Raw genomic sequence first — 23,878 nt, forward strand, 5'->3', positions numbered from 1 at the left:
TGAAAAATGTGCTTCGTTGCCTTCTTGCCAAGAGAAGAAAGAAAACAGGACACTTGTATAGCCGTTAGCTTGGCGTTTTTCTGACTAATGTAGGCTAGCGTTTGCGTAGATCAGGGGTGTCAAACTCGTTTTCATTGAGGGCCACATCGCAGTTATGGTTGCTCTTAACAATGAGTAATATATGAATATACATGTGTATGTATATTATACATTAACAATATATTTTTTTTACAGAAACTGCAAAAAAAACAAAATTTTACTTTAAAAACAGTAATTTGGGGCGGCATAGCTCGGTTGGTAGAGTGGCCGTGCCAGCAACTTGAGGGTTGCAGGTTCGATTCCCACTTGTGCCATCCTAGTTACTGCCGTTGTGTCCTTGGGCAAGACACTTTACCCACCTGCTCCCAGTGCCACCCACACTGGTTTAAATGTAACTTAGATATTGGGTGTCACTATGTAAAAGCGCTTTGAGTCACTTGAGAAAAGCGCTATATAAATATAATTCACTTCACTTCACTAATTTAGAATAAAAGTATTTTTTTTACAGCACATAAAAAAAATGTAATTAATGAAATGGAAAAACAATACCCCTGTTTTTAGCGGTAAAATTCAAGCAACAGAACTACCAAAATCTTGTTTTTAATGTTTTTTTTTTGTTTGTTTTTTAATGTTTTAGGGTCTTACTGTGTATAGAAAAAAACACGTAAAATGTATTGTCAATTTTAAAGTCTACAATTTGATTGATAGTTTGTTTTATAGTTCGGTTGGTAGAGTGGCCGTGCCAGCAACCTGAGGGTTGCAGGTTCGATTCCCGCTTCCGCCATCCTAGTTACTGCCGTTGTGTCCTTGGGCAAGACACTTTACCCACCTGCTCCCAGTGCCACCCACACTGGTTTGAATGTAACTTAGATATTGGGTGTCACTATGTAAAAGCGCTTTGAGTCACTTGAGAAAAGCGCTATATAAATATAATTCACTTCACTTCACTAATTTAGAATAAAAGTATTTTTTTTACAGCACATAAAAAAAATGTAATTAATGAAATGGAAAAACAATACCCCTGTTTTTAGCGGTAAAATTTAAGCAACAGAACTACCAAAATCTTGTTTTTAATGTTTTTTTTTTTTTGTTTTTTAATGTTTTAGGGTCTTACTGTGTATAGAAAAAAACACGTAAAATCTATTGTCAATTTTAAAGTCTACAATTTGATTAATAGTTTGTTTTATAGCTCGGTTGGTAGAGTGGCCGTGCCAGCAACCTGAGGGTTGCAGGTTCGATTCCCGCTTCCGCCATCCTAGTCACTGCCGTTGTGTCCTTGGGCAAGACACTTTACCCACGTGCTCCCAGTGCCACCCACACTGGTTTAAATGTAACTTAGATATTGGGTTTCACTATGTAAAAGCGCTTTGAGTCGCTTGAGAAAAGCGCTATATAAATATAATTCGCTTCGCTTGTAATCACAAATTAAGCAGATATTTAAGTACAGTATTTATCTTTATTTTAAGAAAAAATATTTAAGGAATAGCGTATTTTTCGGAGTATAAGTCGCACCTGCCGAAAATGGGGAAATTTATTTGATAAAACCCAACACCAAGTATAGACATTTGAAAGGCTATTTAAAGGCCTACTGAAAGCCACTACTACCGACCACGCAGTCTGATAGTTTATATATCAATGATGAAATATTAACATTGCAACACATGCCAATACGGCCTTTTTAGTTTACTAAATTGCAATTTTAAATTTCTCGCAGTTTCTTGTTGAAAGCGTCGCAGACTGATGACGCGTGTGATGTCACGTGACGTCTCGAGTTGGAGGGTACGTATTAGCGCAGCGCCACTAGCGGCTAAAAGTCGTCTCTTTTCATCGCGCAATTACACAGTATTCTGGACATCTGTGTTGCTGAATCTTTTGCAATTTGTTCAATTAATAATGGAGAAGTCAAAGTAGAAAGATGGAGGTGAGAAGCTTTAGCCACACAAACACACGGTGTTTCCTTGTTTAAAATTCCCGGAGGTGAAGCTTTACTGTGGATCAGAGCGGTAGAGCGAACATGGTTCCCGACCACTTGTCAACCAGCAGGTTTCGGTGAGAAAATTCTGGTAAAAAGTTGCCTCTTACCGGAGATCTGTGGAACTTCTGTCGTGCTGCTGCTGCCGTGAGTAATTCCCTCAGAGACTGGCGTCAACACACCCGTGGACACACCCCTCCGACTATCAGGTACTATTAAACTCACTAAAATCCATCCATCCATCTTCTTCCGCTTATCCGAGGTCGGGTCGCGGGGGCAACAGCCTAAGCAGGGAAACCCAGACTTCCCTCTCCCCAGCCACTTCGTCTAGCTCTTCCCGGGGGATCCCGAGGCGTTCCCAGGCCAGCCGGGAGACATAGTCTTCCCAACGTGTCCTGGGTCTTCCCCGTGGCCTCCTACCGGTTGGACGTGCCCTAAACACCTCCCTAGGGAGGCGTTCGGGTGGCATCCTGACCAGATGCCCGAACCACCTCATCTGGCTCCTCTCCATGTGGAGGAGCAGCGGCTTTACTTTGAGTTCCTCCCGGATGGCAGAGCTTCTCACCCTATCTCTAAGGGAGAGACCCAAACTCATTTGGGCCGCTTGTACCCGTGATCTTATCCTTTCGGTCATGACCCAACGCTCATGACCATAGGTGAGGATGGGAACGTAGATCGACTGGTAAATTGAGAGCTTTGCCTTCCGGCTCAGCTCCTTCTTCACCACAACGGATCGGTACAAAACTAAAACACTAGCAACATAATAGAAAGATAAGGGATTTCCCAGAATTATCCGAGTAAATGTGTTTAAAAACATCTGAATCGCTCAGAATGCAATCGCCCTTTTTTTTTTCCTAGTCCTTCGCTATCAATATCCTCAGCCACGAATCTTTCATCCTTGCTCAAATTAATGGTGAAATTGTCGTTTTCTCGGTCCGAATAGCTCTTTTTGTTGGAGGCTCCCATTATAAACAATGTGAGGACGTGAGGAGCCCTCACACTTGTGACGTCATCGTCTGCGACTTCCGGTACAGGCAAGGCTTTTTTATCAGCGACCAAAAGTTGCGAACTTTATCGTCGATGTTCTCTACTAAATCCTTTCAGCAAAAATATGGCAATATCGCGAAATGATCAAGTATGACACAGAGAATGGACCTGCTGTCCCCGTTTGGATAAGAAAATCTCATTTCAGTAGGCCTTTAAAATAAAGAATAGTGAACAACAGGCTGAATAAGTGTACGTTATATGAGGCATAAATAACCAACTGAGAAGGTGCCTGCTATGTTAACGTAACATATTATGGTAAGAGTCATTCAAATAACTATAACATATACAACATGCTATATGTTTACCAAACAATCTGTCACTCCTAATCCATAAATCCCATGAAATCTTATACGTCTAGTCTCTTACGTGAATAAGCTAAATAATATTATTTGATATTTTATGGTAATGTGTTAATAATTTCACACATAAGTTGCTCCTGAGTATAAGTCGCACCCCTGGCCAAACTAAAAATACGGTACATGATATAATATTTTGATAATATTGAATTTGAAAAGATATGCAAATGCATGCAGTACATTATTTTTAATGTCAGAAGGAAAATAAATATATTTAGTAAGAAAAGATAAAGCATTCTATTAACGCATATTATTTCCAGCCATTCGCGGGCCACGTAAAATAATGTGGCCGGCCACATTTGGCCCCCGGGCCTTGAGTTTGACACCTGTAATTTTGCGCAACACCCAACAGCTTGCATCTAACGACAAGATGCTACTAGAAATTAAATACAGTGGAACCCGTTTATGTCGACGCACTAGGGCAGTGGTTCTCAAATGGGGGTACGAGTACCCCTGGGGGTACTTGAAGGTATGCCAAGGGGTACGTGAGATTTTTTTTCAATATTCTAAAAATAGCAACAATTCAAAAATCCTTTATAAATATATCTATTGAACAATACTTCAACTAAATATGAATATAAGTTTATAAACTGTGGGGAAAAAAATACAACAATGCAATATTCAGTGTTGACAACTAGATTTTTTGTGGACATGTTCCATAAATATTGATTGAGACACTAGTGATTTAGGGCTATATAAGTAAACATTGATTGATTGATTGATTGAAAGATTTCTTTTTTTGTGAGGAAATGTTTAGAATAAAGTTGATGAATCCAAATGGATCTCTATTACAATCCCCAAAGAGGACACTTTAAGTTGATGATTACTTCTATGTGTAGGAATCTTTATTTATAATTCAATCACTTGTTTATTTTTCAACAAGTTTTTAGTTATTTTTGTATCTTTTTTTCCAAATAGTTCAAGAAACACCACAACAATTGAGCTATATTTTGCACTGTTATACAATTTAATAAACCAGAAACTGATGACATAGTGCTGTATTTTACTTCTTTATCTTTTTTTTCAAGCAAAAATGCTTTGCTCTGATTAGGGGGTACTTGAATTAAAAACATGTTCACACTTGAAAAAAGGTTGAGAACCACTGCACTAGGGACTGGCTGACTGAAGTAGATGTAACCAGAACTAAAACTAGCCATAGTTTGCACATTTGGCCAGAGACATGAAGAAAATAGACCAAAAAAAAAAAGAATTTTTAACCTACGGTAGTTTTTATCTGCATTCTTCTATTTTCATAGGATATTTTATACTCTTATCTAACACAGCGGCTACGCTAACTTTGCTGTCCAGTATGTCTTGACTATGATAAATGCTTAATACTGTCATGCTTCGATTTTGAAACTTCCTTTGCGCTGAACAGGAAGTCACTGTGTATTTTAAGACCATGTAATCTAACAAGGGGTTGGTTGAGTTTGTTGACGTGAACGGGAGCCACTTTTAACAGGTTACTTTTACGCTGGTGTGCCAACACCAAAGAGGAGAAAAGCAGTCTTTTCATCTTGCTCTCTGGCTGCAAGAAGGCAAACAAGAACACACACATTTGTCAAAATGTCAACCAACTACAAAACGTAGCGTCTAGTCCCGAGGGTGTAGGTCAGACTGAAGATAAAGGCCAGGAATGTTCCAGAAGCAAAGCGCCAGCAAGAAAACAACAAAGCACAGCCAAAGCCAGTAAAAAAGTGTTTTTTTTCCAGCGCTGGAAAAAAAACATTGGCACAGATGTAATGCTGACATTAGTCAACAAAGCACACATTGACATTTGTTTGTATATCATGTATATTCTATATATTTATAATTCTTATAAATATATATAAACTTTTATAAATATATATGTTTTATATCACATTATTTTCATGTATTTTAAGATCTGAAATTCCATTTGAAGTTTACTTATCGTACTATCTGACAAAGTTGTATAATGTTAAGACTTAATTGGTGGGAATAAATGATACACAATTTAGAAGAGAAAGCCAACACTTAACACATAAATCACACACAAACAAAAACAAACACTGACGACAAGCAAGTGTAAATATGGGAAAAACAAACAACTTATTAAACTCTGAAATTATGATAGTAAAAAAAGTCTAAACTTTATGGGAGAAAATTTTTAAAACGTTCTGAAAATAAAGTCAAATTATTAGAAGAAAAAACGAGTTGCAACTTTGGGGATGAAGTCAGAATATTAAGTCGGAATATTAATACGAAGCAAAAGAGCAATGTAAAAAGAAACTGAATAAAAAAGTCACATTGAAAAAAGATGTAATTTTTAGGGAGAAAATTCTGAATTGTACTTGATCGCAGACTGTTAAATGGGGGAAACATTTCAGCAAAATGAATGAAGAACAAATGAGAATAAAGTAGAAATTTCATGTGATAAAAGTAGGGCTTTTAGGAGAAAAAAGTTGTAATTTTACAAGAATGAAGCATCAACATTATGAGAAAAAATTGGAATATTAAGAAAATGTAGCAAGTATATACGAAAAAAAAGTTCTCAAAGCGAAAATATTACAAGAAAAAAAGTTGTAATTTCACAAGAATGGAGCAAGAACATTATAAGAAAAAGTTGGAATTGTGTGAGCATGTAGCAAGAATATTAAAATAAAAAGTTCTCAAGGCATAAACAGTACGAGAAAAAGTATGTAATTTTACATGAGAAAAAGGTTGACATTTTACAAGAATGAAGCAAGAACGTCAAGAAAATTTGAAAATTTATGATAAAAAAGTTGTAATTTTACTGGAACAAAGCAAGAATCGTACGAGATTTTTTATTTTATAAGAAAAAAGTTGTAATTTTACTCAAACTAAGCAAGAACATTACGAGATTTTTAATTTTATTTTATGAGAAAAAAGTTGTAGTTTTACCCAAACCAAGCAAGAACATTACAAGATTTTTTATTTTACTTCACGAGAAAAAAGTTGAAATTTTACTTGAACGAAGCAAGAACATTACGGGAATTATTTTTTTTTATTTTATGAGAAAAAAGTTGTAATTTTACTCAAACTAAGCAAGAACATTACGAGATTTTTTTATTTTATTTTATGAGAAAAAAGTTAATTTTACATAAACCAAGCAAGAACATTACAAGATTTTTTATTTTACTTTACGAGAAAAAAGTTGAAATTTTACACAAACGAAGCAAGAACATTACGAGATTTTTTATTTTACTTTACGATAAAAAAGTAGAAATTTTACTCGAACGAAGCAAGAACATTACGAGAATTTTTTTTTTTTATTTTATGAGAAAAAAGTTGTAATTTTACTCAAACTAAGCAAGAACATTACGAGATTTTTTATTTTATTTTATGAGAAAAAAGTTAATTTTACTTAAACCAAGCAAGAACATTACAAGATTTTTTATTTTACTTTACGAGAAAAAAAGTTGAAATTTTACTCGAACGAAGCAAGAACATTACGAGAATTTTTTTTTTAATTTTATGAGAAAAAAGTTGTAATTTTACTCAAACTAAGCAAGAACATTACGAGATTTTTTATTTTATGAGAAAAAAGTTGTAATTTTACCCAAACCAAGCAAGAACATTACAAGATTTTTTATTTTACTTCACGAAAAAAAAGTTGAAATTTTACTCGAACGAAGCAAGAACATTACGGGATTTTTTTTTTTTTTTTATTTTATTTATTTTTTTTTTAAATTGTATGAGAAAAAAGTTGTAATTTTACTCAAACTAAGCAAGAACATTACGAGATTTTTTATTTTATTTTATGAGAAAAAAGTTAATTTTACTTAAACCAAGCAAGAACATTACAAGATTTTTTATTTTACTTTACGAGAAAAAAGTTGTAATTTTACTCAAACTAAGCAAGAACATTACGAGAATTTTTTTTTTAATTTTATGAGAAAAAAGTTAATTTTACTTAAACCAAGCAAGAACGTTACAAGATTTTTTATTTTACTTTACGAGAAAAAAGTTGAAATTTTACTCGAACGAAGCAAGAACATTACGAGAATTTTTTTTTTAATTTTATGAGAAAAAAGTTGTAATTTTACTCAAACTAAGCAAGAACATTACGAGATTTTTTATTTTATGAGAAAAAAGTTGTAATTTTACCCAAACCAAGCAAGAACATTACAAGATTTTTTATTTTACTTCACGAAAAAAAAGTTGAAATTTTACTCGAACGAAGCAAGAACATTACGGGATTTTTTTTTTTTTTTTATTTTATTTATTTTTTTTTTTTTAATTGTATGAGAAAAAAGTTGTAATTTTACTCAAACTAAGCAAGAACATTACGAGATTTTTTATTTTATTTTATGAGAAAAAAGTTAATTTTACTTAAACCAAGCAAGAACATTACAAGATTTTTTATTTTACTTTACGAGAAAAAAGTTGTAATTTTACTCAAACTAAGCAAGAACATTACGAGAATTTTTTTTTTAATTTTATGAGAAAAAAGTTAATTTTACTTAAACCAAGCAAGAACGTTACAAGATTTTTTATTTTACTTTACGAGAAAAAAGTTGCAATTTTACTCGAACGAAGCAAGAACATTACGAGAATTTTTTTTTTTAATTTTATGAGAAAAAAGTTGTGATTTTACTTAAACCAAGCAAGAACATTACGAGATGTTTTATTTTATTTTATGAGGAAAAAGTTGTAATTTTACTCAAACTAAGCAAGAACATTACGAGAGTTTTTATTTTATGAGAACATTTTTTTAATTTTACTCGAACGAAGTGACAATGTTCAAAGAAAAACGTTCTCGAAGTGTAAACATTACAAGAAAAAAGTCAGAATCTTACGAAAATGAACGAGAACATTACGAGAAATATGTCGTTTTACAAAAAAAAGGAAAAACATAATTATTCCTTTGTTTATTAAAAAAAAAGCAAGAAAATTATGGCGTAAAGCTGGAAATTTATGAGTCAAAAAAAGTGGGAACATTTGGGAATAAGTAGAATTATCGTGAGGGAAAAAAATTCAAATTCTACAAAAAAAAAAGATTGTGATAGCAAGTTTGTGATTAGACTATTTAACATAAAAATGTATGTAGGATAATTGGTGTCACCGCTAAAAAAAAAAGTATTTACATTTGCTAGCGAGCTGTAAAACACAAAGCAGCAGCAGCAGCATGGAAATGAGAGCAGCAGAAAAAAGCACCTTGGCCAAGTTCTTCAGTCACAGTGTGACTTGAGTGCTGAGACGTTTACATCTCACAGGACACTTCCTTTCATGAGGACAGTGTCGCCTTTTTGTTTTCAGGAAAAGTCACACAAAACCACACCACTGCTATTTCTCTTTACATTGGACTTACTTTCTGCCTCTGGTCGAGTTATAACTCCCTCCGTATTTCTTCCGATTAAGGATGAGAGCGGCAATTTCTGGCACGTAGCGAGCAAACATGGCCTACATGCGTGGAACAGAAAAAGAAACAAAAAATGGCATGCAAGAGAAGCCCCAATGCGGTGGAGGCGGCAGCAGCAGCAGCCTCCAAATACTTACTTTCTCCCATTAACAGCACTATAGGAACCACCGTATTTCTTGCGGTTGCCTATTAACTCTATGATTTCAGGCACGTAGCTCGCAAACATGGCCTAAGGAGAAGATAGGAGACAGAAGAGGAGACTAAAAACAGGCCGACTGTTTTCTTTCATTTCGTTAGGAGCGGGAATAAATGGAAACATTTCGGCATTCCACAGTTGAGTCAATGTAACCTGAAATGACATCAGTTACATTGCAGACTGGGACAAAGAAAGCGTGAAAATGGGGTTTTTATTCATGGAAAAAAAAGATTTGTGTAAAAGAATGGCAGCAGATGAGCCAATTTGTGTTCGGAAAATTCAAACAATGATGAGAAAATTATATAGGAGTAAGCCTTAAGTGCCATGTTTTCACCAACAAACACAACAGCAGGATTTTAATTAACGCCATCACATACATGCAACCTTTCTAATACAGCACATAGTTGTTTGAATAGCTCCTATTTAAATACGGGGGGGGGGGAACATATATTTACCGTATTTTCCGTACTATAAGGCGCACCGGATTATAAGGCGCACCTTCAATGAATGGCCTATTTTATAACTTTGTCCATATATAAGGCGACCTCGATCCTGACCTCATGGTAAACTACCGACCGGTGTCTCACCTTCCCTTTATTTCAAAAATCCTTGAAAAATTGTTGCGGAGCAGTTAAATGAACACTTAGCGTCTAACAATCTATGTGAAACCTTTCAATCCGGTTTCAGGGCAAATCACTCCACGGAGACAGCCCTCGCAAAAATGACTAATGATCTATTGCTAACGATGGATTCTGATGCGTCATCTATGTTGCTGCTCCTCGATCTTAGCGCTGCTTTCGATACCGTCGATCATAATATTTTATTAGAACGTATCAAAACACGAATTGGTATGTCAGACTTAGCCCTGTCTTGGTTTAACTCTTATCTTACTGATAGGATGCAGTGTGTCTCCCATAACAATGTGACCTCGGACTACGTTAAGGTAACGTGTGGAGTTCCCCAGGGTTCGGTCCTTGGCCCTGCACTCTTCAGCATCTACATGCTGCCGCTAGGTGACATCATACGCAAATACGGTGTTAGCTTTCACTGTTATGCTGATGACACCCAACTCTACATGCCCCTAAAGCTGACCAACACGCCGGATTGTAGTCAGCTGGAGGCGTGTCTTAATGAAATTAAACAATGGATGTCCGCTAACTTTTTGCAACTTAATGCCAAAAAAACGGAAATGCTGATTATCGGTCCTGCTAGACACCGAACTCTATTTAATAATACAACTCTAACATTTGACAACCAAACAATTAAACAAGGCGACACGGTAAAGAATCTGGGTATTATCTTCGACCCAACTCTCTCCTTTGAGTCACACATTAAAAGCGTTACTAAAACGGCCTGCTTTCATCTCCGTAATATCGCTAAAATTCGCTCCATTCTGTCCACTAAAGACGCTGAGATCATTATCCATGCGTTTGTTACGTCTCGCCTCGATTACTGTAACGTATTATTTTCGGGTCTCCCCATGTCTAGCATTAAAAGATTACAGTTGGTACAAAATGCGGCTGCTACACTTTTGACAAGAACAAGAAAGTTTGATCACATTACGCCTGTACTGGCTCACCTGCACTGGCTTCCTGTGCACTTAAGATGTGACTTTAAGGTTTTACTACTTACGTATAAAATACTACACGGTCTAGCTCCATCCTATCTTGCCGATTGTATTGTACCATATGTCCCGGCAAGAAATCTGCGTTCAAATGACTCCGGCTTATTAGTGATTCCCAAAGCCCAAAAAAAGTCTGCGGGCTATAGAGCGTTTTCCGTTCGGGCTCCAGTACTCTGGAATGCCCTCCCGGTAACAGTTCGAGATGCCACCTCTGTAGAAGCATTTAAGTCTCACCTTAAAACTCATTTGTATACTCTAGCCTTTAAATAGACTCCCTTTTTAGACCAGTTGATCTGCTGTTTCTTTTTTCTTTTCTTTTTCTTCTATGTCCCACTCTCCCCTGTGGAGGGGGTCCGGTCCGATCCGGTGGCCATGTACTGCTTGCCTGTGTATCGGCTGGGGACATCTCTGCGCTGCTGATCCGCCTCCGCTTGGGATGGTTTCCTGCTGGCTCCGCTGTGAACGGGACTCTCGCTGCTGTGTTGGATCCGCTTTGGACTGGACTCTCGCGACTGTGTTGGATCCATTATGGATTGAACTTTCACAGTATCATGTTAGACCCGCTCGACATCCATTGCTTTCCTCCTCTCCAAGGTTCTCACAGTCATTATTGTCACCGACGTCCCACTGGGTCATTATTGTCACCGATGTCCCACTGGGGGTGAGTTTTCCTTGCCCTTATGTGGGCCTACCGAGGATGTCGTGGTGGTTTGTGCAGCCCTTTGAGACACTAGTGATTTAGGGCTATATAAGTAAACATTGATTGATTGATTGATCGATAAGATCAGAGGTAGAGAACCTGTGGCTCTTTTGATGACTGCAGCTGGCTCTCAGATTAATCTTATCTGACATTGCTTAACACAATAAGTAATGAATAATTCCACTGGTAATCAGTGTTAAAAAATAACGTTCAAAATGTAAAAAAAAGTCTCTTGCATTTTTATCCCGCCATCCGTTTTCTACCGCAGTGTTTTTCAACTTTTTTTTTGAGCCAAGGCACATTTTTTGCGTTTAAAAAACCCGGAGGCACACCACCAGCAGGAATGTATTAAAAACGAAACTCAGTTGACAGTAAAAAGTCGTTGTCACAATTGTTGGATACGACTTTAAAGCATAACCCAGCATGCATCAGTATAGCTCTTGTCTCAAAGTAGATGTACTGTCACCACCTGTCACATCACGCCCTGACTTATTTTGAGTTGTTTGCTGTTTTCCTGTGTGTAGTGTTTTAGTTCTTGTCTTGTGCTCCTATTTTGGTTGCTTTTTCTCTTTTTTTGGGTATTTTCCTGTAGCAGTTTCATGTCTTCCTTTGAGCGCTACTTCCCGCATCTACTTTGTTTTAGCAATCAAGAATATTTCAGTCGTTTTTATCCTTTTTTGCGGGGACATTGTCCATTGTCATGTCATGTTCGGATGTACATTGTCTTCTCTCCACAGTAAGTCTTTGCTGTCGTCCAGCATTCTGTTTTTTTGTTTACTCTGTAGCCAGTTCAGTTTTAGTTTTACTCAGCAAAGCTTTCCCTAAGCTTTAATGCTTTTTCTTAGGGGCACTCACCTTTTGTTCATTTATGTTTTAAGCATTACACACCTTTTTTTTTTACCTGCACCCTGCCTTCCGCTGTTTCCGACATCTACAAAGCAATTAGCTCTAGACAGCACCGACCACTCAACAACACCACATCATTTTCAGACTGTAATTACTGGTTTGCAAAAAACAATTTTAACCCATATAGGTGAAATTAGATAATCCCCCACGGCACACCAGACTGTATCTCACGGCACAGTGGTTGAAAAAGACTGTTCTACCGCACCTGTTCAAGAAGTCAAGAATGGTAAGAAGTATTTTATTCATTATTAGTTAGCTTCAGAATAAAAATGTTATTAAAAAGAATAACATACGTGTTAAACCCTAATGTTGGTTTTACATAAAAATGCACACATTTAGTTGTATTCGGTGTTTAAAAAACATTATATGGCTCTCACGTTACCATGAATTGATTAACGTGGACCCCGACTTAAACAAGTTGAAAAACTTATTGGGGTGTTACCATTTAGTGGTCAATTGTACGGAATATGTACTGAACTGTGCAATCTACTAATAAAAGTATCAATCAATCAATCAAAACGGAAATACATTTTCAAATATTTGGCTTCCATGGCTCTCTCAGCCAAAAAGGTTGCTGACCCCTGAAATAGATGCTAAAGTAGAGGCTGGGGTTACGTTTTGCATCCGTTAGATGGAGCTGTGCTAAAGGAAATGTCAACAAAACAGTCAGGTCAGTCAAACTTTATTAATAGATTATAAACCAGCGTTCTGATAACTCCGTTCACTCCCAAAATGAATAAAAAGTGGTTTTATTGTTTTCCCTCCGAGGTAAAGTCAGTGATCTTCTTTTCAGTAATCTTGTTTTTGCAATATGCGCGGAAAGTGATCAGCTTTTCTTGGTAGTCTTTTAGCAGTTGCTGTGAAACAGTAGTTTGTGTGAGGATGGAGTGATTAAGTCTTTTAATAAATCCAAAGCACCAAGAAGCACCACCTTTAAATTAATTAATGTTAAGTTTGCCACGGGATTAGGTCTCTGCTTTTTGCAGATGATGTGGTCCTGATGGCTTCATCTGGCCGGGATCTTCAGCTCTCGCTGGATCGGTTCGCAGCCGAGTGTGAAGCGACCGGAATGAGAATCAGCACCTCCAAGTCCGAGTCCATGGTTCGCGCCCGGAAAAGGGTGGAGTGCCATCTCCGGGTTGGGGAGGAGACCCTGCCCCAAGTGGAGGAGTTCAAGTACCTAGGAGTCTTGTTCACGAGTGGGGGAAGAGTGGATCGTGAGATCGACAGACGGATCGGTGCGGCGTCTTCAGTAATGCGGACGTTGTATCGATCCGTTGTGGTGAAGAAGGAGCTGAGCCGGAAGGCAAAGCTCTCAATTTACCGGTCGATCTACGTTCCCATCCTCACCTATGGTCATGAGCTTTGGGTCATGACCGAAAAGATAAGATCACGGGTACAAGCGGCCGAAATGAGTTTCCAGGTCTCTCCCTTAGAGATAGGGTGAGAAGCTCTGCCATCCGGGAGGAACTCAAAGTAAAGCCGCTGCTCCTCCACATCGAGAGGAGCCAGATGAGGTGGTTCGGGCATCTGGTCAGGATGCCACCCGAACGCCTCCCTAGAGAGGTGTTTAGGGCACGTCCAGCTGGTAGGAGGCCACGGGGAAGACCCAGGACACGTTGGGAAGACTATGTCTCCCGGCTGGCCTGGGAACGCCTCGGGATCCCCCGGGAAGAGCTAGACGAAGTGGCTGGAGAGAGGGAAGTCTGGGCTTCCCTGCTTAGGCTGCTGCCCCCGCGACCCGACCTCGGATAAGCGGAAGATGATGGATGGATGGATGGAAGTTTGCTTGCTAGCGCTGTTGCCTTCAATCGAATAGTGATTGTACTGACACTTCTACTTGCTGCTCTCTGTTCAACAACCCATTGTTTGGGTTTGTCCACCAACTGTAACCATCTCGCTTTGTTCCCTCGGAAACTCTGTTTAGTCTTCTTTCCTTGGCATAGGTCATATTGTTGCTTCCTCCACTTCCCTACCATTGCTTCGTTAATGTTAAGTTCTCTCGCTGCTGCTCTATTCCCGTGTTCTACTGAGTGACGGATCGCCTTGAGTTTACACTCTGCGTCGTAAGCGTGTCTCTTAATAGGAAACCATTTTGGGGTCTTTACATAAACACACAAATGGAAATGACACGGCACGCTTAGTCATATATAAATAAATGGTAAATGGGTTGTACTTGCATAGCGCTTTTCTACCTTCAAGGTACTCAAAGCGCTTTGACACTACTTCCACATTTACCCATTCACACACACATTCACACACTGATGGAGGGAGCTGCCATGCAAGGCGCCAACCAGCACCCATCAGGAGCAAGGGTGAAGTGTCTTGCTCAGGACACAACGGACGTGACGAGGTTGGTACTAGGTGGGATTTGAACCAGGGACCCTCGGGTTGCGCACAGCCACTCTTCCACTGCGCCACGCCGTCCCAGCATGCACCGTGCGCTTCTTCTACGGGGGGAAAAGAAGTCGGTAGCTGCTTACCGTAGTTGCGAGACCTGTTGTGGCTCAATATCGGTCCATATATAAGGCGCACCGGATTATAAGGCGCACTATCAGCTTTTGAGAAAATTGGAGATTTTTAGTTGCGCCTTATAGTGCGGAAAATACGGTAGTTATACGAGAAAAATATTTTAACGTCACACAAAAAAAATGTTTTACAGGAATAATTTTGTGACATTACAAGAATAAAGTTGAAATAGTTAGTGGAAAAAGTCACATTACAGTAGTAATTATTTTTCACCAAGTTTAAAAGATCGTACCAGGCGTAATACTATGAAAAATACAAAGTTGAAACAAAAAGAAATACCGTATTTTTCGGACTATAAGTCGCAATTTTTTTCAGCTTCACGGTGCGACTTATACTCAGGAGCGACTTATGTGTGAAATTATTAACACATTACCGTAAAATATCAAACAATATTATTTAGCTCATTCACATAAGAGACTAGACGTATAAAATTTCATGGGATTTATGGATTAGGAGTGACAGATTGTTTGGTAAACGTATAGCATGTTCAATATGTTATAGTTATTTGAATGACTCCTATCATAATATGTTACGTTAACATACCTGGCACCTTCTCAGTTGGTTATTTATGCCTCATATAACGTACACTTATTCAGCCTGTTGTTCACTATTCTTTATTTATTTTAAATTGCCTTTCAAATGTCTATTCTTGGTGTTGGGTTTTATCAAACACATTTCCCCAAAAAATGCAACTTATATATGTTTTTTTCCTTCTTTATTGTGCATTTTCTGCAGGTGCGACTTATACTCCGGAGCGACTTATACTCCTAAAAATGTATGAACTTAATGTCCAAAATTGACGTGCCACATTATAAAAATGTTATTTTAATTTTACTAGAAAATAAACTGATTCTTACTGACAGATATAAGTAAGAACTTAACACTATGATGATAATCTCACTTAACAAGAAAAAATAAGTTATTTTACAACATTATGAGAATAACATTTTAATATTTCTTGAAAAAAGTCATATTTTTATGCGAAGGAATTGGTCAAAATATTTGTGCATAATTTTGTAATGTTAAAAGAAAAGGGAAGTGAGCTAAAGTTAAAAAAAACAAGGATATTGTCTGATTTTTACAAGAATAAATAGACAATATCTTGGGAATGAGTCGAAATTATCGTTGGAAAAACATAATTACGACCAAACTAACAAAAAAATTTGAATTTTCCGAGAATAAAATTGTAATCCTGGAAAGACAGATTTTTACAACATTACGAGAATTACTAAATCGAAATAGAAAATGTCTAAAAGTTATCTACATTATCGCGTAATACTACAAGAAAAAAGACGAACAGGACTAGCGTCACAGCATTACTAACTACTAGGAGTGTGGGGAAAAATCGATTCGAATAAGAGTCACGATTCTCACGATGTTCGATTCAGAATCGATTCTCTTTTCTTTTTTTTTACCGATTAAAAAAAAAAAAAAATTTAATATATATATATTTTTTTCATCTATCCAACAAACCAATACACAGCAAAACCATAACAATGCAATCCAATTCCAAAACCAAACCTGACCCAGAACTGCAATAAACAGAGCAATTGAGAGGAGACACAAACACGACACAGAACAAACCAAAAGTAGTGAAACAAAAATTAATATTATCAACAACAGTATCAATTTTAGTTATAATTTCAGCATAGCAGTGATTAAAAATCCCTCATTGACATTATCATTATCCATCCATCCATCCATCATCTTCCGCTTATCCGAGGTCGGGTCGCGGGGGCAGCAGCCTAAGCAGGGAAGCCCAGACTTCCCTCTCCCCAGCCACTTCGTCTAGCTCTTCCCGGGGGATCCCGAGGCGTTCCCAGGCCAGCCGGGAGACATAGTCTTCCCAACGTGTCCTGGGTCTTCCCCGTGGCCTCCTACCAGCTGGACGTGCCCTAAACACCTCCCTAGGGAGGCGTTCGGGTGGCATCCTGACCAGATGCCCGAACCACCTCATCTGGCTCCTCTCCATGTGGAGGAGCAGCGGCTTTACTTTGAGTTCCTCCCGGATGGCAGAGCTTCTCACCCTATCTCTAAGGGAGAGACCCAAACTCATTTGGGCCGCTTGTACCCGTGATCTTATCCTTTCGGTCATGACCCTAAGCTTGTGACCATAGGTGAGGATGGGAACGTAGATCGACCGGTAAATTGAGAGCTTTGCCTTCCGGCTCAGCTCCTTCTTCACCACAACGGATCGATACAACGTCCGCATTACTGAAGACGCCGCACCGATCCGCCTGTCGATCTCACGATCCACTCTTCCCCCACTCGTGAACAAGACTCCTAGGTACTTGAACTCCTCCACTTGGGGCAGGGTCTCCTCCCCAACCCGGAGATGGCACTCCACCCTTTTCCGGGCGAGAACCATGGACTCGGACTTGGAGGTAGACATTTATAAAAATTAAAAAAAAGAACAATAGTGTCACAGTGGCTTACACTTGCATCGCATCTCATAAGCTTGACAACACACTGTGTCCAATATTTTCACAAAGATAAAATAAGTCATATTTTTGGTTTGTTTAATATTTAAAACAAATTTACATTATTGCAATCAGTTGATAAAACATCGTCCTTTACAATTATAAAAGCTTTTTTACAAAAACTTACTACTCTGCTAGCATGTCAGCAGACTGGCGTAGATCCTGCTGTAATCCTATGTATTGAATGAATACAGAATCCTTTTGAATCAGAAAAATATCGTTTTTGAATCGAAAAAAAATCGATATATAATCGAATCGCGACCCCAAGAATCGATATTGAATCAAATCGTGGGACACCCAAAGATTCGCAGTCCTACTAACTACTAATTTTAAGGGGGAAAAGAAGGCACTATAAAAATTTGGATTTTCACAGGGATAACCAAACATCACATCAGTTTAGAATCAAGTGTAAAATAAGCCATGTACAACTAATGCCTTGAAATACACTGAACAAAAATATAAACGCAACAATTTTGTGTTTTGTCCCATTTTTCATGAGTTGAACTCAAAGAGCTTCATTTTTTACTATATACACAAAGTATTTATTCCTCTCAAATATTGTCTACATCTGTGTTAGTGAGCATTTCTTCTTTGCCAAGGTAATACATCCCACCTCACAGGTGTAGCATATCAAGATGCTGATTAAACGGCGGTATCGCTCATTTGGCAGAGTGGCCGTGCTAGCCACTTGAGGGTTCCAGGTTCGATCCCCGCTTCTGCCATCCTAGTCGCTGCCGTTGTGTCCTTGGGCAAGACACTTTACCCACCTGCTCCCAGTGCCCACCCACACTGGTTTAAATGGAACTTAGATATTGGGTTTCACTATGTAAAGCGCTTTGAGTCACTAGAGAAAAGTGTTGTATAAAATATAATTCATTTCACTTTAAACAGCATGATTATTGCACAGGTATACCTCAGGCTAACCACGATAAAAGGCCACTCTTAAATGTGCAGTTTTATCACACAGCACAATGCCACAGATGTCGCAAGTTTAAAGCTTGTGGTTGGTATGCTGACTGCAGGAATGTCCACCACAGCTGTTGCCCGTGAATTGAATGTTCATTTGTGTAACATAAGCGGTCTATAAAGGCGTTTCAGATAATTTGGCAGTACATCAAACCGGCCTCACAACCGCAGACCATGTGTAACCACAATAGTCCAAGACCTTCACATCCAGCAGGTGAACCTCCATGATCATCTGAGACTAGCCACCCGGACAGCTGCTGCAACAATTGATTTGCAAAACCAAATAATTTCTGCACAAACTGTGAGAAACCGTATCAGGGACATTCGATGGCATCTGGCACCTTGGAGAGGTGTTCTCTTCACGGATGAATCCCCATTTTTACTGTTCAGGGCAGATGTGTGGCGTCGCGTGGGAGAGCGGTTTGCAAAACTGCACATTTCAACGTGGCCTTTTATTTTGGGCAGCCTAAGGTTTACACCTGTACATGCTGTTTATTTATTTATTTGTATATGTCCCGGCAAGAAATCTGCGTTCAAAGGACTCCGGCTTATTAGTGATCCCCAAAGCCCAAAAAAAGTCTGCGGGCTGTAGAGCGTTTTCATTTCGGGCTCCAGTACTCTGGAATGCCCTCCCGTAACAGTTCGAGATGCTACCTCAGTAGAAGCATTTAAGTCTCACCTTAAAACTCATTTGTATACTCTAGCCTTTAAATAAACTCCCTTTTTAGACCAGTTGATCTGCCGTTTCTTTTCTTTTTCTTCTATGTCCCACTCTCCCTTTGTGGAGGGAGTCCGGTCCGATCCGGTGGCCATGTACTGCTCGCCTGTGTATCGGCTGGGGACATCTCTGCGCTGCTGATCAGCCTCCGCTTGGGATGGTTTCCTGCTGGCTCCGCTGTGAACGGGACTCTCGCTGCTGTGTTGGATCCGCTTTGGACTGGACTCTCGCGACTGTGTTGGATCCATTATGGATTGATCTTTCACAGTATCATGTTCTCATATATTCTCATAGTCATCAGTATCATCAGTATCACAGTATCACGTTCTCATAGTCATTATTGTCACCGATGTCCCACTGGGTCATTATTGTCACCGATGTCCCACTGGGTGTGAGTTTTCCTTGCCCGAGGATGTCGTAGTGGTCTGTGCAGCCCTTTGAGACACTAGTGATTTAGGGCTATATAAGTAAACATTGATTGATTGATTGAATCTTGATACACCACACCTGTGAGGTGTGATGGATTATCTTGGAAAAGAAGAAGTACTCACTAACTCAGATTTTTGAACAATATTCGAGAGGAATATGTCTTTTGTGTGTATAGTAAAAGTTTTAGATCTTTCACTTCAACTCATGAAAAATGGGAGCAAAAACAGAAATGCTGCATTTATATTTGTGTCCAATATATGTTTGCATGAAGTGTTGGCGCTGTAATAAATCCTTTCTGTATTTGTGTTTGTTGTTCGGGGGTGGGGGGAATGCAGGGATGGGGGCGGAGAGGCGGCGTTAAAGGGGTTGGGTGGGTAGGTAGGGGGCGGAGCTACCTGAAACCGCAGTGCTGTGAACAGCTGACTACAAATAATTGTTGATACATAACTAAAGATGGTTATTGTGTGAATGCTGAGAAATGATGTCAAATAAATGCCAACAAAGATACGATATAAATGATATATTTTAATGTATTTCACTATGCAGTGCAGTAAGTCTAAAACGTAGTAATAAAAGTTAAAGGCCTACTGAAATGAGATGTTCTTATTTAAACGGGGATAGCAGGTCCATTCTATGTGTCATACTTGATCATTTCGCGATTTTGCCATAGTTTTGCTGAAAGGATTTAGTAGAGAACATCGACGAAAAAGTTCGCAACTTTTGGTGCTGATAAAAAAACCTTGCCTGTACCGGAAGTCGCAGACGATGACGTCACAAGGGTGAGGGCTCCTCACGTCCTCACATTGTTTTTAACGGGAGCCTCCAGCAGCAAGAGTTATTCGGACCAAGAAAACGACAATTTCCCCATTAATTTGAGCGAGGGTGAAAGATTCATGGATGAGGATATTAATAGTGAAGGACTAGAAAAAAAAAAGGCGATTGCATTGGGAGCGATTCAGATGTTTTTAGACACATTTACTAGGATAATTCTGGGAAATCCCTTATCTTTCTATTGTGTTGCTAGTGTTTTAGTGAGATTAAATAGTACCTGATAGTCGGAGGGGTGTGTCCACAGGTGTCTTGAGGCCAGTGTCCGAGGGAAGTCGACGGCAGATACAAGGACGGCGCAAACTCCACAGATCTCCGGTAAGAGGCGAATTTTTAACACAATTTTCTCACCGAAACCTGCCGGTTGACAAGTGGTCGGGAACCATGTTCGCTTGACCGCTCTGATCCACAGCAAAACTTCACCTCCGGGAATTTTAAACAAGGAATCACCGTGTGTTTGTGTGGCTAAAGGTTAAAACTTCTCACCTCCATCTTTCTACTTTGACTTCTCCATTATTAATTGAACAAAATGCAAAAGATTCAGCAACACAAATGTCCAGAATAATGTGTAATTGCGCGATGAAAAGAGACGACTTTTAGCCGCAAATAGTGCTGCGCAAATATTTTCTGACAGTCCGTGACGTCACGCACGCGTCATCATTCCGCGACGTTTTCAACAAGAAACTTTGCGGGAAATTTAAAATTGCAATTTAGTAAACTAAAAAGGCCGTATCGGCATGAGTTGCAATGTTAATATTTCATCATTGATATATAAACTATCAGAATGCGTGGTTGCTAGTAGTGGGTTTCAGTAGGCCTTTAAGTCATGATTAAAAAATGTGAATACTGTACGATTAAGTTGAATCGTTTAAGTTGAGTCTCCATTTTGATGGTGTTACAGAAAAAAGACAAAATGGAGTTGAGGTGTGGCACATCTCTCAGCATTCCCAGAATACACATGTCACGTAAAGCAACAGCACCCCCTGGAGGTCATCATTTAGAAAGTAAGGCGAGGGGTTCTTTACCAGTCCCCCAAGGATGAAGAAGACCATAAAGAGTCGTCCCAGGGTGGTTTTTGCATAAACGTCTCCGTAGCCCACAGTGGACATGGTCACCATCAGCAAGTAGACGCACTCCCAGTAGGAAAGCGCTTGGGAATTCTGGAAGTTTTCCCAAGGGTCCCCTGAGTTTTCCACCTGACGGCGACATGAAAAGGGAAAAAGGATGGCAATGAGTTCACCTTCTTTGCGCTGTCGTCTGCGTTTCCATGACGACGCGTGAAGGCACTCACCAGATGGATGAATCCTGCGGCTGTCAGCCAAGTGCTGATGAAGATGGAACACAAGTTGACCAGCTTGATGGAGTTACTGTTGGGTTGGAAATAATAATACTTTCAATAACCTTACATACGTACCAATATTTACAATTTATAGTAGTCTTATATAATACATAAATATAATAATTATTTAAATTTTGAATTGAATTGAATTATATTTATATAGCGCTTTTCTCTAGTGACTCAAAGCGCTTTACATAGTGACACCCAATATCTAAGTTACATTTATACCAGTGTGGGTGGCACTGGGATCAAGGTGGGTAAAGTGTCTTGCCCAAGGACACAACGTCAGTAACTAGGATGGCACAAGCGGGAATCGAACCTGCAACCCTCAAGTTGCTGGCACGGCCACCCTACCAACCGAGCTATGCCGCCCCATGTTTGACTCTGTTTCACCAATCAAATGCAGTCACTGGTGACGTTTGACTCCGTTTCACCAATCAAACAGAGCCAGGCAGTCACATGATTAACTGTACACTCTTTTTTTTTAATATATATATATATAAACCTTTATTTATAAATTTACACATTTACAAATAGTTGAAAATAGTAATCAAAGTAAGTACAAAAAAAGGATAAAAACCGTACTAAACAGCGACAGGGGGTTGTAAATTCAAAGTAACCAAAATAGAATGCAAAAATGTGTATATGAAGGTAATATTTTTTCAATTTTACCTTTTTTTATTTAACGTAGTATAAAAAAAAACAACTATACCTACCAATAAATATTTATAAAATATATTTAATTGTATTATGTGTTATACAAATAATACAATTCTAATACATGTTCACTATACAGTTTTATAATCATACAAATAATGTATATTTTATTTGTTTTGATTATATTTTATATTGTTATTTAATATTTAATAATTTGCTTTTCAACACACAATTAAAAAATACAAAAATAAAATGCATTTGTTTTACTTGTTTTTTTTTATCTAATATGTATAATTAACATATCAATCTGATTAAAAATAGCTTTAAATATGTAAAAAAAAAAACAGGTTTAAATTGACGCATTGGTTTGTAAAATTGGAAAGTGTATTATTGCAATACCTTTACAATTATCAATGATACAAATATATAAAAAAAAGTGTGTCATCAAAACACATGCAGAACAAGTCATGGCAAATAAAACTACAAAAACATTTTTTTACATTTCTTAAGTCGTTTCAAACATTATGTCACAATTACCATTATTATTACATTACATTATTATTACATCGACGTCCCACTGGGGTGAGTTTTTCCTTGCCCTTATGTGGGCTCTGTACCGCGGATGTCGTTGTGACTTGTGCAGCCCTTTGAGACATTTGGGATTTAGGGCTATAAAAATAAACATTGATTGATTATGCCCCTTGCGAGTGAGTAGAAAAACTGCAGGATGGAAGCACTTAAATAACTTGGTTAAGAATGATCGTTTCTTGACAAAACTATAAATATTTTAAATATATATTGTTTTCTGGTTGGCCCCAAATGACCTTTGTGTTGGGATTTGATGCTTTGAAGATTACTCTAATGCATTTCATGCTCCCTCTCAAAAGCTCTTGCTGACGTGACATCTGTGTAAAAAGCTTAAAATAAAGCTTTTATTGTCCGTCATGCAGTGCAACAACTCAAACACTCTACATACATACATACATACATACAGTTAGTGAATTATATAAAGAAGACATAATACGTCTGAGAGACTTACCTTGTCTTGAGAATATTCAAAAACTGTAAAATTTCTGAGAACTGTATCAACCTTAAGGCCCTTAAAAACCTCAAGCCTGTGGAGAGAAAAAAAGACCACAAAGAAATGATCATTCAGAAGACTGCTTTTGAAGCAAAAACAAGCGTTAGTACCTTTCATGCCATCTTCCATGTTTATCAACTTTAAGGGATTCATTCCCACTATTTTAAAACCACATAAAACAACAGCAGAGTTGCACTCCCGCACATCAAAGTCAGAGCAAGACCACAATGAAGGAGTGGATTGAAGCAGAACCAGGTAGACGGTGTCGCACCAACACCGACCAATCAGCAGCCGGGTCATCAAATCCCAAACAGACACAAAATCATCCTGAGCATCCTTCAACTTCAAAGGGCTACAAATAACCTCAAAATATACTTCATGTCAACTGAATGGCTTTAAAAAGCTACTTCATACATATTAAAACGTATGAAAATACTATCTAAATACCTTAAATTACCGTAAAAGATTAAGTTATATTAAACCTGAATAAGATCAGCTTCTTCCTACTCCTTGTTAAATATAAATGTTTAAAATAAACTATTACCGTTAAAAATAACTCAACTTTAGTTGATATTGACTATTTCACAAAAATTCTTAAAACGTCCTGAAAAAAAAAAAAAAAGAATAAGAACATTTGCTTGAAAAAACAGAAATATAAGTTGATTCA

At 38.2% G+C, this 23,878-nt stretch overlaps 1 protein-coding gene across 5 annotated transcripts in view; it reads right to left on the reverse strand.

Annotated features, from left to right (window-relative positions):
* LOC133558396 (calcium-activated potassium channel subunit alpha-1a-like) overlaps positions 1-23,878 on the reverse strand; it is a 236,139-nt gene that overhangs the window by 100,286 nt on the left and 111,975 nt on the right. For 3 of the 5 annotated variants that reach the window (XM_061909756.1, XM_061909759.1, XM_061909758.1), the window contains 4 exons: positions 23,170-23,245; positions 21,426-21,501; positions 21,160-21,330; positions 8,708-8,799 (listed from right to left, as the gene is read on the reverse strand). In XM_061909756.1, coding sequence (XP_061765740.1) covers positions 8,708-8,799; positions 21,160-21,330; positions 21,426-21,501; positions 23,170-23,245 — 415 coding nt within the window. Of the gene's footprint in view, positions 1-8,707; positions 8,800-8,895; positions 8,988-21,159; positions 21,331-21,425; positions 21,502-23,169; positions 23,246-23,878 lie in introns of all 5 variants that reach the window. The other 2 variants (XM_061909755.1, XM_061909757.1) reach the window with 1 other exon arrangement.

Source organism: Nerophis ophidion, linkage group LG08 (assembly GCF_033978795.1).
Source record: "Nerophis ophidion isolate RoL-2023_Sa linkage group LG08, RoL_Noph_v1.0, whole genome shotgun sequence".
In the NCBI taxonomy this organism is placed as follows: Eukaryota; Metazoa; Chordata; class Actinopteri; order Syngnathiformes; family Syngnathidae; genus Nerophis; species Nerophis ophidion.